Source organism: Agrilus planipennis, unplaced genomic scaffold, assembly GCF_000699045.2.
Source record: "Agrilus planipennis isolate EAB-ADULT unplaced genomic scaffold, Apla_2.0 scaffold13, whole genome shotgun sequence".
Classification (NCBI taxonomy): domain Eukaryota; kingdom Metazoa; phylum Arthropoda; class Insecta; order Coleoptera; family Buprestidae; genus Agrilus; species Agrilus planipennis.
Genome location: NW_020439040.1, coordinates 1,460,355 through 1,473,450, shown reverse-complemented (window position 1 = coordinate 1,473,450; position 13,096 = coordinate 1,460,355). Strand labels below are relative to the sequence as shown.

Sequence of the window (13,096 nt, the reverse complement as noted above, 5' to 3'; positions counted from 1 at the left end):
AATAAGTTATTGGTAAAGACTTTTTCTACCCTTTTACTTTATACATATTTTAAAAGAAATCGCAATTTGAATTATACAGGGTGTTAGTTTTCAATACCTGAACTGTTCAAATATGGTTACGTTGCCAAGCAACTTGGCAACTACTTTTGTTTGTAAACAAATCTGTATGTTTTTTGTCTAATGTTAAATAATGTTAACAATAAATGGCAGAGGTACATATTCTTGGAAATATTAAAACTGCAAAAGGATTTCCCAAGCAAAACTTATTTTGTAACTGGAGCTTTCAATTTGGTAAATTCCTAGTACCTAGGTGTACTTAGTTTGACTACTTTTTTAAAATGATTTTTTGTTAAAGGAAATAACTGGAATCTAATTTCTGGAAAAGCTGAGGGGAAAACTTTTTGTTCCTCGTCAGAAGTAGATGAAGTTTGCTACTGGAATTTACCATTCGATCTTCATTTTGCTATAAGTGGCATTGTAGGTAAGAATTTTAATTTTATCATTCGTTTTTCTTCTTCTTTTCTGAAGTTATGGCCTCAAAGTTGTTTTTTAACCATTCAGCCTAGTGTATTCCAATCACTTTTAATTTTTATTAGTTATTGCCAATACTCAACTCTGTCGATGTTATTAATAAACGTATCTTCAGAACAAACATTTTCGTAGGTTGGCCAAAGCTTTATCTTCAAATTTTTCATTTAGACTGGGTAAAGAGAAGCCACTTGTATGGCTACGGATTTTTAAACGTTCCTACATCCCCAGGTTTACACATTTTAGATTGTTATACCTGGAGGCCCCTCGGTAGTTTAAAAGAAAGATTTGTTCAATTTTTCATTGGGGGTTCCCCCCAACTTAAAAACCCAGATTTAATATCGTCTCTCGATGACAGACACAAATTGATTACCGAAAGTATGGGCATAGTGACTGTAGAACTTAATCTGGTAACCAGAAATTTTCAAAAATACGGAATTGAATACAACTGATCAATATTACGAACAAATAAAACAATGACGATCTCTTGGTGCCTTTTTTGGGCTTCGATCGGTTTAATAGTGGTACTAAAAGTTGACAGTCACTCTGGTACTGAAATTGAACTAGAAAATAGTAACACTTCAAGTGATTATGCAGAATCAACAGCTACTGATGATTATTTAACAACGAATTCTTATGATTCTACGACTTGTTCTGCAAATGGTTCTTGTGGTTTAACAACTCCAAAGTTTACTACTCAATCAACAGTTGCAACCACAACAAAAAAAAATTCGAAAAATTTGACCACAATCAAAAGAAACACATCAATAAGTCGTAACAGAACTTCTTCATGCAACTGTAACTTGCAAGTAAATATTTTTATTTTTGTATTTAATTTGTTTTCTATGTACAAGTGTAAAAAAACAAAAGAAAAGAAAAATAAGTATGTAATAATTAAATAGGGGGGAGACAAAAAAACAAAAGAACGGTAACTGATGGGAGGGGGGTAATTAAAAACAAATGGGAATGTAAAAAAATGGGGGGAGAGGGAGAGGGTAGGTACATTAATATAAAAAATTAAGATGAAAATTACATTGGTAAAATTAGAAGCCAAAAAAAATTTTTTTAGTTGAATTATTGTGATATAAATTGTTGTTGCGACAAAGATTGCAATTATGAGGATAAAATGGTCTTTGAAAAATGCAATAACGTAACATACACCAAGCAGGACATTCTTCCTTTTTGTAATAGCGGGATTAATAATTTTGATTTTCATCGTGATAATAAATGGTGGATTTTCGATAATAATTTTCTTTGCGTCGAAAGATCAAATATGCCCGAAGGATACAACTACAACAAGCAAAAAAAGGTTTGTAACTGTTACATAGTTTGAAACCGTGGGTTTGGTACTTAGTAAGAGTTAATAATTTTGTATCTGTTAGTCGTTGAAAGCACTTGAAATTCTACAGCCTTATTATAAAGATGACCAGCGTTATTGGCCAAATACCGACAATAATGTTATTAATATTAATTTTAACAAAAGCTTTTCCGAAAAATTGAAATTTGGTGGAAACGTTTGGCTTCTGAAAGACAACGAAATTGTTTCCTTCGGTTTGTTATCAATTATATATGTACAATCAATAGCAATTTTCACCAACAGAAAATATGTTTTAGTTATGTCGGACTCGTTTATTACAAGTGCTTGTCTGATAAAAAAAGATGTAAAATATTTGGTGGATGATACCACGAGGTGCAGTTTAACTTCAGTTGATAATGATAATACTAATATTCATGCAGAAACATTTTATAAGAATTTGGTCTTTATATCATCGCCTAAAGCTTTCAGTGTTTTATGGGATCGAAAAAAACAACCGGTAATAATTATAGTTTTTTTATGATTCCTTTATTGTTAGATCAAATGGAATTTTTTTTTCAGAAATGCCCGAAAAATGTTTGCATTTTTCCTAAGGTTTCAATTTGCGACGAGAATTTCGAAAATTGTAAAGATAAATTAATTGGTAAAGGCAATTGTTCTTATTCTTATCGCGAAAACTTAATGACTTGTAAAAATATCGTGAAAAAAATAATTTACGAAATATTCCATAAGGGACAGGAGGGAATAATTCGGGTTAATTTAAAAATTAATTTGCAAAACTTTTCGTACCCTTTCGGATCCGAGGATATCGACTATTTTCAAGAGTTTTCGGTGAAATTTTATTGGCACAATTACCAGCTTAATTATTCCAATTTAATGAGCGGTAACCCGGGTTATTTAATCGGTAAACCCATTCTGGTAACTCGTCTAAATGGTACATTTAATTTTTCCGAAATCGAAAACGTCAATATGTCTTTATCGGTGTTGAGAAATGACACATTTTATTTGGAAAATTTCTTGGCTTTTCCTTCGTACAGTCATAGACGTTGCGTTTTAAATAATCGGGAAAACACCCCAGTCGAATTCGGATATAATACGATTTTGAAATGTAGAATAGAGGAACAAATTATTTCCAAAAACAAATCGGCAAGCGAGATATGCAGAAACATGCAAAAAATTGTTTTCCAATTTTGGTCTGTCTTCGATGACAATAACACCACGCGCGTTTTCGGAAAATATGGAAATTCGGATCGGACTAAATCAGGCGATTGGATTAGCGGGTTTTTTACGAAAAGCTATCGGAATATAATGAACGTAACCCACGGCAATTTTACCAAAAATAATAAAACTTTATTGTGCTCCAATTTGAATACAAAACTTCGTGTGAACATTTTCCATTCGCGTATCGATTTTGATGGAACTCAAAATCAAGAAATTGTATTAGGAATGCTATTCAATTTTACTGGGATAAAAACTGGCCTGGAATATCAAAATGGGAACAACAAAAGTATAATGTTTTCAACCCCTATTGTGATGGAGGTTGTTTTTCACGACATAACTTCCAAAAGTGACCAGCAAACGATGGATGACAATTTTGTTTCATTGGAAAACAAAAATTTACCTCACGAATTTTTTTATTCTCTTACTGGTGTCGTAAAAAATGACGCAGACCTAAATTTTATTCTCAATACAGTGCACTATACTTTACTAATTATTTTGATAAGATATTTGTTCTAATTGTAAATTGTAAGGCACATTTAACAGTAGTACAATAAATTATTCTTTTTGTGAACATAAATTATTTTTATTGATCTTGGAAGTGCCGATACTGTGCAAATGGGAAATTTGAAGGTCCACAGTGACGTTGCTATTATGCCTATAGTCACAGTGTAGGTGGGTACAGTCTTTGAATTTTAATTGATATTATTATTGATCGATTTTCGAAGAACTGCTTGTAAATAGGCAATCGTACATAACAATACTTAATATGACCTTATAAAGACATCCAAATTTCAGTCTCATTTCAAACCAATGTTAAAAAAATGCTTCATTTGTTTTCCACGCAAGAACTTAAAGAGTATAAATTAAAAAACGCAATCTCTTTAGTGCTTATAATAAAAAAGGTACTGAAAATGACAAATTATTCACTATTCTTAATATTTTTCTTAATTAATTGTTCGGTTACATTTAACAGTTTGACGCAAAATTTGCGTGATTCAACTTGTAGAGTTTGTGATGTTATAATAAATGAATATTGTTGCCAATATCATAATAAATGTTGTGAATGTAAGTATTTTGCTTTTGTTTTAGCTTACTCTCTGCAAAATTAATGATTTTTAATATTCGAGCATCTTATGTTTTTCTTTTATTAGATCTTGATCCAACAGGGTGTCCTCCGCCTGTTAGTCCTGAAGTAAAAGAAGCATGTAAAAGTTCTTTCAGATGTTATAGTAACAGAGATTGTTCTTCGAGAAATAGATGTTGCAGGACAGCAACCTGCGGCTCTATTTGTATACACCCTGTATAGCGCACAAATTCGACAAATAAAAAATTGTAATTTCTGTATAAAAACTAAAGCAAGGAAAATAAGTGAATTAGTATAAACTTCTTCTGTATCTTTAGTGAATTAATATATACCCCCATAANTAAAATATTTCCTACTGCATTTATTGTACTAATTTGCTAGTAAAACAAAATGCTGAAAATAGTATAATACAACCTAATTAGCAGTTTTTTTATAATTAGTAATGCATTAATTAATTATGTACCTGTTATCAAATAAATGGTTAATTACTTCAATGACAATCGTTTAATAAATTTTAATAATTACAGTCAGCAAAATTGTGAGAAAATAACCAGGTAAGGAAAGGTTTCTCTGAAAATATGATTAAAACTGAAAACATTTGTAAACACCTTTCTTTTTTAATTTCAGTATTATGAACATTGTTTCTGGAAGTACTTCAGAAACTGTTGAGAGAAGTGAGGCTGACATTCAACAGGAAAGACGGGACTTGGCTGTGGAGTTCATTTTTTGCCTGGTCCTTATTGAAGTCCTCAAACAATTATCTTTCCATCCAGGTCATGAAGATCTCGTTCAGCATATTGAAAATTTAGCCTTCAGGCATTTTAAATACAGAGAGGGGTAATTTATTAATGAAAAGGAATATTATTATATGTACATATTTTTAAAATATCTGCTTTACGTCTAGAGTTCAGACTGGTCCAAATTCTGCCAACATTCATATAATAGCTGATCTGTACGCCGAAGTAATAGGGGCACTTGCGCAGTCGAGATTTATGTCTGTTCGTAAACGTTTCATGGCTGAGCTGAAAGAGTTACGATCAAAAGAACCGACTCCTCATACCACCCAAAGTATCATAAGCTTATTGATGGGGATGAAGTTCTTCAGAGTAAAAATGGTACCTATTGAAGAGTTTGAAGCATCTTTTCAATTCATGCAAGAGTGTGCACAGTATTTTCTGGAAGTTAAAGACAAAGATATAAAACATGCTTTGGCAGGGTTGTTTGTGGAGATCCTAGTCCCTGTGGCAGCAGTAAGTTTTTTTTGGTGTTTGCCATTTTCTTTTTATACAACATGAATTTAATTTTGTTTGTTATAGACTGTGAAAAATGAAGTGAACGTGCCATGTCTTAAAAATTTTGTCGAAATGTTGTATTCTCAAACACTGGATGCTAGTACCAAATCTAAACACCGTTTAGCACTCTTTCCTTTGGTGACTTGTCTCCTGTGTGTGAGTCAAAAGACATTTTTCCTTCAGTATTGGCACTATTTTTTGGCCATGTGTCTATCGCACCTGAAAAATAGAGATCCCAAAATGAGCCGTGTGGCCTTAGGTAAGCTTTTTAAAATTTTTACTATTAACACAATATTCACTTGTATTAAATTTATTTTTTAGAATCCCTGTATCGTTTATTATGGGTGTACATGATTCGAATAAAGTGCGAAAGTAACTCAGCTACACAGTCACGTCTTCAGAGCATCGTAAACTCTTTATTTCCAAAAGGGTCAAAGGGTGTAATTCCCCGTGATACTCCCCTTAACATATTTGTGAAAATTATCCAATTTATCGCACAGGAACGTCTTGACTTTGCGATGAGGGAGATAGTCTTTGAACTTTTATCTGTTGGACGTCCAATTAAAATTATTCTGACACCTGAACGTATGAGTATTGGACTCAGGGCATTTCTGGTGGTTGCTGATAGTCTCCAACAAAAGGAGGGCGAGCCCCCAATGCCAAGAAGTGTTGGAGTTTTACCCAGTGGAAACACTTTACGTGTACGCAAAACATTCTTAAATAAAATGCTAACCGAAGATACGGCTAGAAGTATTGGGATGAGCGCGTACTTCCCCCACGTGAGACGTGTCTTTGTGGATATTTTGCGAGCCCTTGACTCTCAATACGGTCGTCCCTTGATGATGACCAGTACTCAAAACGTTAACAAAGAACCGGACGAGATGATAACAGGCGAACGAAAACCAAAAATTGATTTATTCCGTACATGTGTGGCTGCTGTTCCAAGATTAATTCCTGATGGTATGACTGGCGCCGAACTAGTCGATTTATTATCTCGATTAACCGTCCACATGGATGAAGAACTTCGTGGTTTGGCGTACCAAAGCTTACAAACTTTGGTGATTGACTTTCCGGATTGGCGACAAGATGTTCTTTGGGGTTTCACCCAGTTTCTGGCAAGAGATGTACTTGATACTTTCCCACAACTGGTCGACAATGGTCTTAGGATGCTGCTACAACTGTTGACTGCCTGGAAGAATACATTAACATCGAATGCTGGCACTCTAACCAACAGTATGCGATTAGGTAACTGATATTTTCTCTCTTAATATTTCTTGGAAAATGTATTTCTTTAATAAAATTTTAAACTCTTTTGCTTCTCAAATACTTAATTAATGGACATTTGTTTTTATTTTAGGTAAAGATTCTGGTGATCTAACTAAATCTGTTTTTCGCGAATTGGGAGGCACAAAAAAGCTTGATACTACCCAGAAACCTGAACCTCTATCGTCTGTTCTTCACCTGGTCGAAGCCTATGCGTTGGTGATGTTGTGTAATGTTCGCTTGTCTCCTCGTCGTCTTTCAGTACATATTCTGAAGGACGTTAAATATTTATTAAAGACACTCAATTGTTCTGATGATCAACCTATTATCGATGTAATTGATCGATCGTGTTCACAAGTGATCGAGAAATGCTTTCCCCATTTGCCAGCCACCGAAAAAGCGGCCGCCCAAAGTGTGGCGAACGTTGACTTGCAATGGCTGGCTGACAGGAGTGCCTGCGTGTGGACTGCAGGCTTACATGAAGATGGTAACGCCGTTAAAAATACATCAGGGTTTAATTTAACGTCTGCAGATCCGTGGAGTATTTGTTTGTTTGGGTTCCTTGAAAAAGACAGGATTTTGGGAGTGTGTCATGCTGCCGTTACACATTCATGGCCCATCGTATTTACCAGGGTTAACACATTGTTTCCTGTTATCGATCCCACGTAAGTACTGTTTTCGACGTTTATTTTAAAAATTTAAGTATAATTCGTTTGTTTTCTTTTTGGATGTTACTTATGAAAATTTTATCTTGTTTTAGGCCTGTTAATGATAATCGTGCCTCGCTTTTACGAAGTTCTACCAATGTGAAGAAGACTGTTAATGAACGAGACATTTATATTCATCTGTGGAAGAACTATGTTACTTTTGCTTTTCGAGTTGTTCCGCCTATTCCTAATCCAATAGTTCGTTGCGCAAGTCCAGATTTAAGTTTGAGGTAACATCCTTTTTTGCAGTTTGTCTACTTATTTTTATTTACTTGTTATATATTTAAATGTATTTGTCTTTATCAACTTTCTGTGATACTGTTACCATACACATACATTATATTCTCAGTTGTTAGTCGTTAGTCTTTATTTCAAGTCCCTAACAGGCGCGTGCACAGCCTCGCTATTCAGAGGGCGTCATGTACAAAAAATGAAACAAATAAATATGTCTATTCAAAAAATAATTTTCATTTTTTTCTCTCAAAATAGTAGTTAATTATCATAAAAAGTATAAATGCTTTTTTGAAACGATTCCGTAGTTAAAAAATATTGATCGGTACTAATTACTTTACACTACATTTTTTGATTAATTACTTTCACAAATTGACTTAAATTTTGTTGAATACGTGCCTGTTTCTTAGGGGATTGTTTAATGACACTCATAAATTCATGAATTTAATAGATAAGTTTTAAGTTACATTATTGCTCATAAAAGCGTATTATAAATACGAAAAGAAACTACATTTATTATATCTTTTGGTCTTGCACCTCTGTTGTAAATTAAACTCTATTTATCTTTTTTCTACAACAATATTCATTATTTTCAACTTTATTAGAATACATAAGTTTTGTCTCACCGTCAGTTAATAACTCTTTTTTCTATGCCAATAACAAATTTTTTTGTACGCATACATGATCACAATCATACACAAAAGCTTGCTTGCTGAAATGTAGGTGCTTGGGGTCCTTCTATTTCTCCCAAATAAAAGAGGGTAACCCGAATTTCGTAGTCTCCTTTTTTTAAAACGTTATATTATTATTTAAAAGTTCATTGGAGAGTATTGTCGAAACGAACGATCTAAGTACGAGCCTCGAAAATTTAGTACAGGCCCAAGCACTGGTCTCATCTGGTCGATTTACTATACCTCTGTCGACATTAAGGAAGCATAGCAAGCGCATTGTCAGGTAAAAGATAAGATAAATCTACCTACACGTAGACATGCTAGAATTAGTTTTTAGATTTTTAGAAGAACGAATAATAAAAAATAAAGGATGTTATAACAACGAGACAGAATTAATTTGTTTGTATTAAATATTGTCTAAAGGTTTTATGGCCCTCAAAAATGANAAGATGAAAATTACATTGGTAAAATTAGAAGCCAAAAAAAATTTTTTTAGTTGAATTATTGTGATATAAATTGTTGTTGCGACAAAGATTGCAATTATGAGGATAAAATGGTCTTTGAAAAATGCAATAACGTAACATACACCAAGCAGGACATTCTTCCTTTTTGTAATAGCGGGATTAATAATTTTGATTTTCATCGTGATAATAAATGGTGGATTTTCGATAATAATTTTCTTTGCGTCGAAAGATCAAATATGCCCGAAGGATACAACTACAACAAGCAAAAAAAGGTTTGTAACTGTTACATAGTTTGAAACCGTGGGTTTGGTACTTAGTAAGAGTTAATAATTTTGTATCTGTTAGTCGTTGAAAGCACTTGAAATTCTACAGCCTTATTATAAAGATGACCAGCGTTATTGGCCAAATACCGACAATAATGTTATTAATATTAATTTTAACAAAAGCTTTTCCGAAAAATTGAAATTTGGTGGAAACGTTTGGCTTCTGAAAGACAACGAAATTGTTTCCTTCGGTTTGTTATCAATTATATATGTACAATCAATAGCAATTTTCACCAACAGAAAATATGTTTTAGTTATGTCGGACTCGTTTATTACAAGTGCTTGTCTGATAAAAAAAGATGTAAAATATTTGGTGGATGATACCACGAGGTGCAGTTTAACTTCAGTTGATAATGATAATACTAATATTCATGCAGAAACATTTTATAAGAATTTGGTCTTTATATCATCGCCTAAAGCTTTCAGTGTTTTATGGGATCGAAAAAAACAACCGGTAATAATTATAGTTTTTTTATGATTCCTTTATTGTTAGATCAAATGGAATTTTTTTTTCAGAAATGCCCGAAAAATGTTTGCATTTTTCCTAAGGTTTCAATTTGCGACGAGAATTTCGAAAATTGTAAAGATAAATTAATTGGTAAAGGCAATTGTTCTTATTCTTATCGCGAAAACTTAATGACTTGTAAAAATATCGTGAAAAAAATAATTTACGAAATATTCCATAAGGGACAGGAGGGAATAATTCGGGTTAATTTAAAAATTAATTTGCAAAACTTTTCGTACCCTTTCGGATCCGAGAATATCGACTATTTTCAAGAGTTATCGGTGAAATTTTATTGGCACAATTACAGGCTTAATTATTCCAATTTAATGAGCGGTAACCCGGGTTATTTGATCGGTAAACCCATTCTGGTAACTCGTCTAAATGGTACATTTAATTTTTCCGAAATCGAAAACGTCAATATGTCTTTATCGGTGTTGAGAAATGACACATTTTATTTGGAAAATTTCTTGGCTTTTCCTTCGTACAGTCATAGACGTTGCGTTTTAAATAATCGGGAAAACACCCCAGTCGAATTCGGATATAATACGATTTTGAAATGTAGAATAGAGGAACAAATTATTTCCAAAAACAAATCGGCAAGCGAGATATGCAGAAACATGCAAAAAATTGTTTTCCAATTTTGGTCTGTCTTCGATGACAATAACACCACGCGCGTTTTCGGAAAATATGGAAATTCGGATCGGACTAAATCAGGCGATTGGATTAGCGGGTTTTTTACGAAAAGCTATCGGAATATAATGAACGTAACCCACGGCAATTTTACCAAAAATAATAAAACTTTATTGTGCTCCAATTTGAATACAAAACTTCGTGTGAACATTTTCCATTCGCGTATCGATTTTGATGGAACTCAAAATCAAGAAATTGTATTAGGAATGCTATTCAATTTTACTGGGATAAAAACTGGCCTGGAATATCAAAATGGGAACAACAAAAGTATAATGTTTTCAACCCCTATTGTGATGGAGGTTGTTTTTCACGACATAACTTCCAAAAGTGACCAGCAAACGATGGATGACAATTTTGTTTCATTGGAAAACAAAAATTTACCTCACGAATTTTTTTATTCTCTTACTGGTGTCGTAAAAAATGACGCAGACCTAAATTTTATTCTCAATACAGTGCACTATACTTTACTAATTATTTTGATAAGATATTTGTTCTAATTGTAAATTGTAAGGCACATTTAACAGTAGTACAATAAATTATTCTTTTTGTGAACATAAATTATTTTTATTGATCTTGGAAGTGCCGATACTGTGCAAATGGGAAATTTGAAGGTCCACAGTGACGTTGCTATTATGCCTATAGTCACAGTGTAGGTGGGTACAGTCTTTGAATTTTAATTGATATTATTATTGATCGATTTTCGAAGAACTGCTTGTAAATAGGCAATCGTACATAACAATACTTAATATGACCTTATAAAGACATCCAAATTTCAGTCTCATTTCAAACCAATGTTAAAAAAATGCTTCATTTGTTTTCCACGCAAGAACTTAAAGAGTATAAATTAAAAAACGCAATCTCTTTAGTGCTTATAATAAAAAAGGTACTGAAAATGACAAATTATTCACTATTCTTAATATTTTTCTTAATTAATTGTTCGGTTACATTTAACAGTTTGACGCAAAATTTGCGTGATTCAACTTGTAGAGTTTGTGATGTTATAATAAATGAATATTGTTGCCAATATCATAATAAATGTTGTGAATGTAAGTATTTTGCTTTTGTTTTAGCTTACTCTCTGCAAAATTAATGATTTTTAATATTCGAGCATCTTATGTTTTTCTTTTATTAGATCTTGATCCAACAGGGTGTCCTCCGCCTGTTAGTCCTGAAGTAAAAGAAGCATGTAAAAGTTCTTTCAGATGTTATAGTAACAGAGATTGTTCTTCGAGAAATAGATGTTGCAGGACAGCAACCTGCGGCTCTATTTGTATACACCCTGTATAGCGCACAAATTCGACAAATAAAAAATTGTAATTTCTGTATAAAAACTAAAGCAAGGAAAATAAGTGAATTAGTATAAACTTCTTCTGTATCTTTAGTGAATTAATATATACCCCCATAATTTAAAATGGATTTAAATTTAAAATTGAAAATTAATTTTTATTTGTGTATGTATATAATAAATTTGTATTGCTACGTTTAATTGTTGAATATTCACCCATAAAACAGTTAGTTTGTTTATACGTGTAGAAAATATTAATTTAATTAATTCGTTTTTTGTGACTCCGTTTCTATTCAGAGTGTAGGTTAAAGAGCCACAGCAAATGTCAATTTTCATGTTTTTGTTTTGACGGTTTTGACAATTACTGACAGTTAGTGGTAATGGTGTTGTGATTTAATGATTTTTTCGTTATTTTCATTAACTATTGTTTTTGAAAATCAAGTGAAGTTTTGAAAAGTGAGAGTTGTTGTTATAAAACATTTTTAATATTTTACAATGGTGTGAAATAGTGTGTTGTCATTCCACAATAAGAGCATTTCTCCTGTTCACTCATCCTTTAAAAGTAAGATGCTTTTTGTGAACTGAAATAATGATTTTGTTCTTTAACACATTAATAAACAAGAACTTCCGCTTACTTATTTACACACCTGCTAGACTGAGATTTTTTTAGAGTGTTAAGATGCCTTATAGAGCTTCTAGAAGACAATAAAAGCAAAAAGTAAGAATGGGTGATTTTACTGTAGAATCACCTCCTATCCAGGAAAGCCTCCTACCAGGTAATTTTTTTTGTTCTGCTTATGTTCAGCTTTTTTAAAGTAGCAGTTTGTTTTAAATAACCTTATCAACAATAAAATAAGCTGACTTATTTTAAATTGAAGTGAATGTTGTCAAAAATTAATTATTAATTTTGAAAAGTAATTTTTTAATATTTTACATCTGTATAGATACCAGTCAAGACTCAGATGTAGACTCTTCTCATAGTGTCTGCTCTGGGTCTGACACTCAAAGTGGACACACTTCTTTGTCTGGGCTGACAGAAAAATCATATGGTGGAGGAACAGTCACTGGCCCAGTAGAATGTTCCAATGCTGTCCTGGTGTCAGCTGCAATATCTGGTTAGATTTCAGAGATGTTCAACTGTTTTAGATATAATTATGAACATTATTTTCTTAGATTCTGATAGCAAATTTGGAAGTGTCAGTACAGCCAGTTCATCAGTAAGCAGAGGCACCCTTTTACCCTGGGTTGTAACAAAAGACCGACAGTCTGTTCTTGCCCCCAATATTGACATGGAACTGAGACCTGGGGAGTTTGTAATGAGAAGCCTGTTTGCTGAATTTACTGTGCAAGCAGAAAAGAAGATTGAAGCTGTTATGGTGGAACCTCAGGTACAGAATGACCTTTTATATTTGTTAACACTTGCTAATTGACAAACATCCTTTTATTAAAATAGGAAAAACCAATATCAAAGACGTTACAAAGGGGAGAAGACATGCAATTTGATCAATTACTCAGTG

The 13,096-nt window shown here is 32.7% G+C and overlaps 2 protein-coding genes across 4 annotated transcripts; both read left to right on the top strand.

The window, feature by feature from the left end:
* Positions 1–150: 150 nt before the first annotated feature.
* LOC108744226 (B9 domain-containing protein 2) lies at positions 151–3,604 on the top strand. 3 transcript variants are annotated; one of them, XR_003231550.1, is made up of 7 exons: positions 151–291; positions 356–481; positions 664–1,337; positions 1,598–1,837; positions 1,911–2,079; positions 2,143–2,342; positions 2,405–3,604. XR_003231550.1 is itself a non-coding variant. In XM_025976747.1 (5 exons), exons 1-5 carry the CDS (start codon positions 1,005–1,007, stop codon positions 3,578–3,580), a joined length of 2,118 nt encoding a protein of 705 aa, XP_025832532.1. In that variant the 5' UTR covers positions 993–1,004; the 3' UTR covers positions 3,581–3,604. The 3 variants fall into 3 exon arrangements, 2 of the variants coding, with proteins under 2 accessions (XP_018335388.1, XP_025832532.1); XM_025976747.1 differs by lacking the exons at positions 151–291; positions 356–481 and having other exon boundaries at positions 993–1,337; XM_018479886.1 differs by lacking the exons at positions 1,598–1,837; positions 1,911–2,079; positions 2,143–2,342; positions 2,405–3,604 and having other exon boundaries at positions 356–477; positions 775–900.
* A 5,180-nt stretch (positions 3,605–8,784) lies between these two features.
* On the top strand, positions 8,785–10,815 carry LOC112903942. The gene is made up of 4 exons (XM_025976748.1): positions 8,785–9,048; positions 9,122–9,290; positions 9,354–9,553; positions 9,616–10,815. Exons 1-4 carry the CDS (start codon positions 8,866–8,868, stop codon positions 10,789–10,791), a joined length of 1,728 nt encoding a protein of 575 aa, XP_025832533.1. The 5' UTR covers positions 8,785–8,865; the 3' UTR covers positions 10,792–10,815.
* The last annotated feature ends 2,281 nt before the right edge of the window (positions 10,816–13,096 follow it).

Bases quoted from the DNA above. Each gene is read 5' to 3' on its own strand.
- LOC108744226 (XM_025976747.1), top strand. From the start codon at position 1,005: ATGACGATCTCTTGGTGCCTTTTTTGGGCTTCGATCGGTTTAATAGTG. The intron at 1,338-1,597 runs GTAAATATTTTT...AAATTTTTTTAG, and splicing joins CATGCAACTGTAACTTGCAA to TTGAATTATTGTGATATAAA. The intron at 2,080-2,142 runs GTTTGTTATCAA...AATATGTTTTAG, and splicing joins CAACGAAATTGTTTCCTTCG to TTATGTCGGACTCGTTTATT.
- LOC112903942 (XM_025976748.1), top strand. From the start codon at position 8,866: ATGGTCTTTGAAAAATGCAATAACGTAACATACACCAAGCAGGACATT. The intron at 9,291-9,353 runs GTTTGTTATCAA...AATATGTTTTAG, and splicing joins CAACGAAATTGTTTCCTTCG to TTATGTCGGACTCGTTTATT. The intron at 9,554-9,615 runs GTAATAATTATA...TTTTTTTTTCAG, and splicing joins GGGATCGAAAAAAACAACCG to AAATGCCCGAAAAATGTTTG.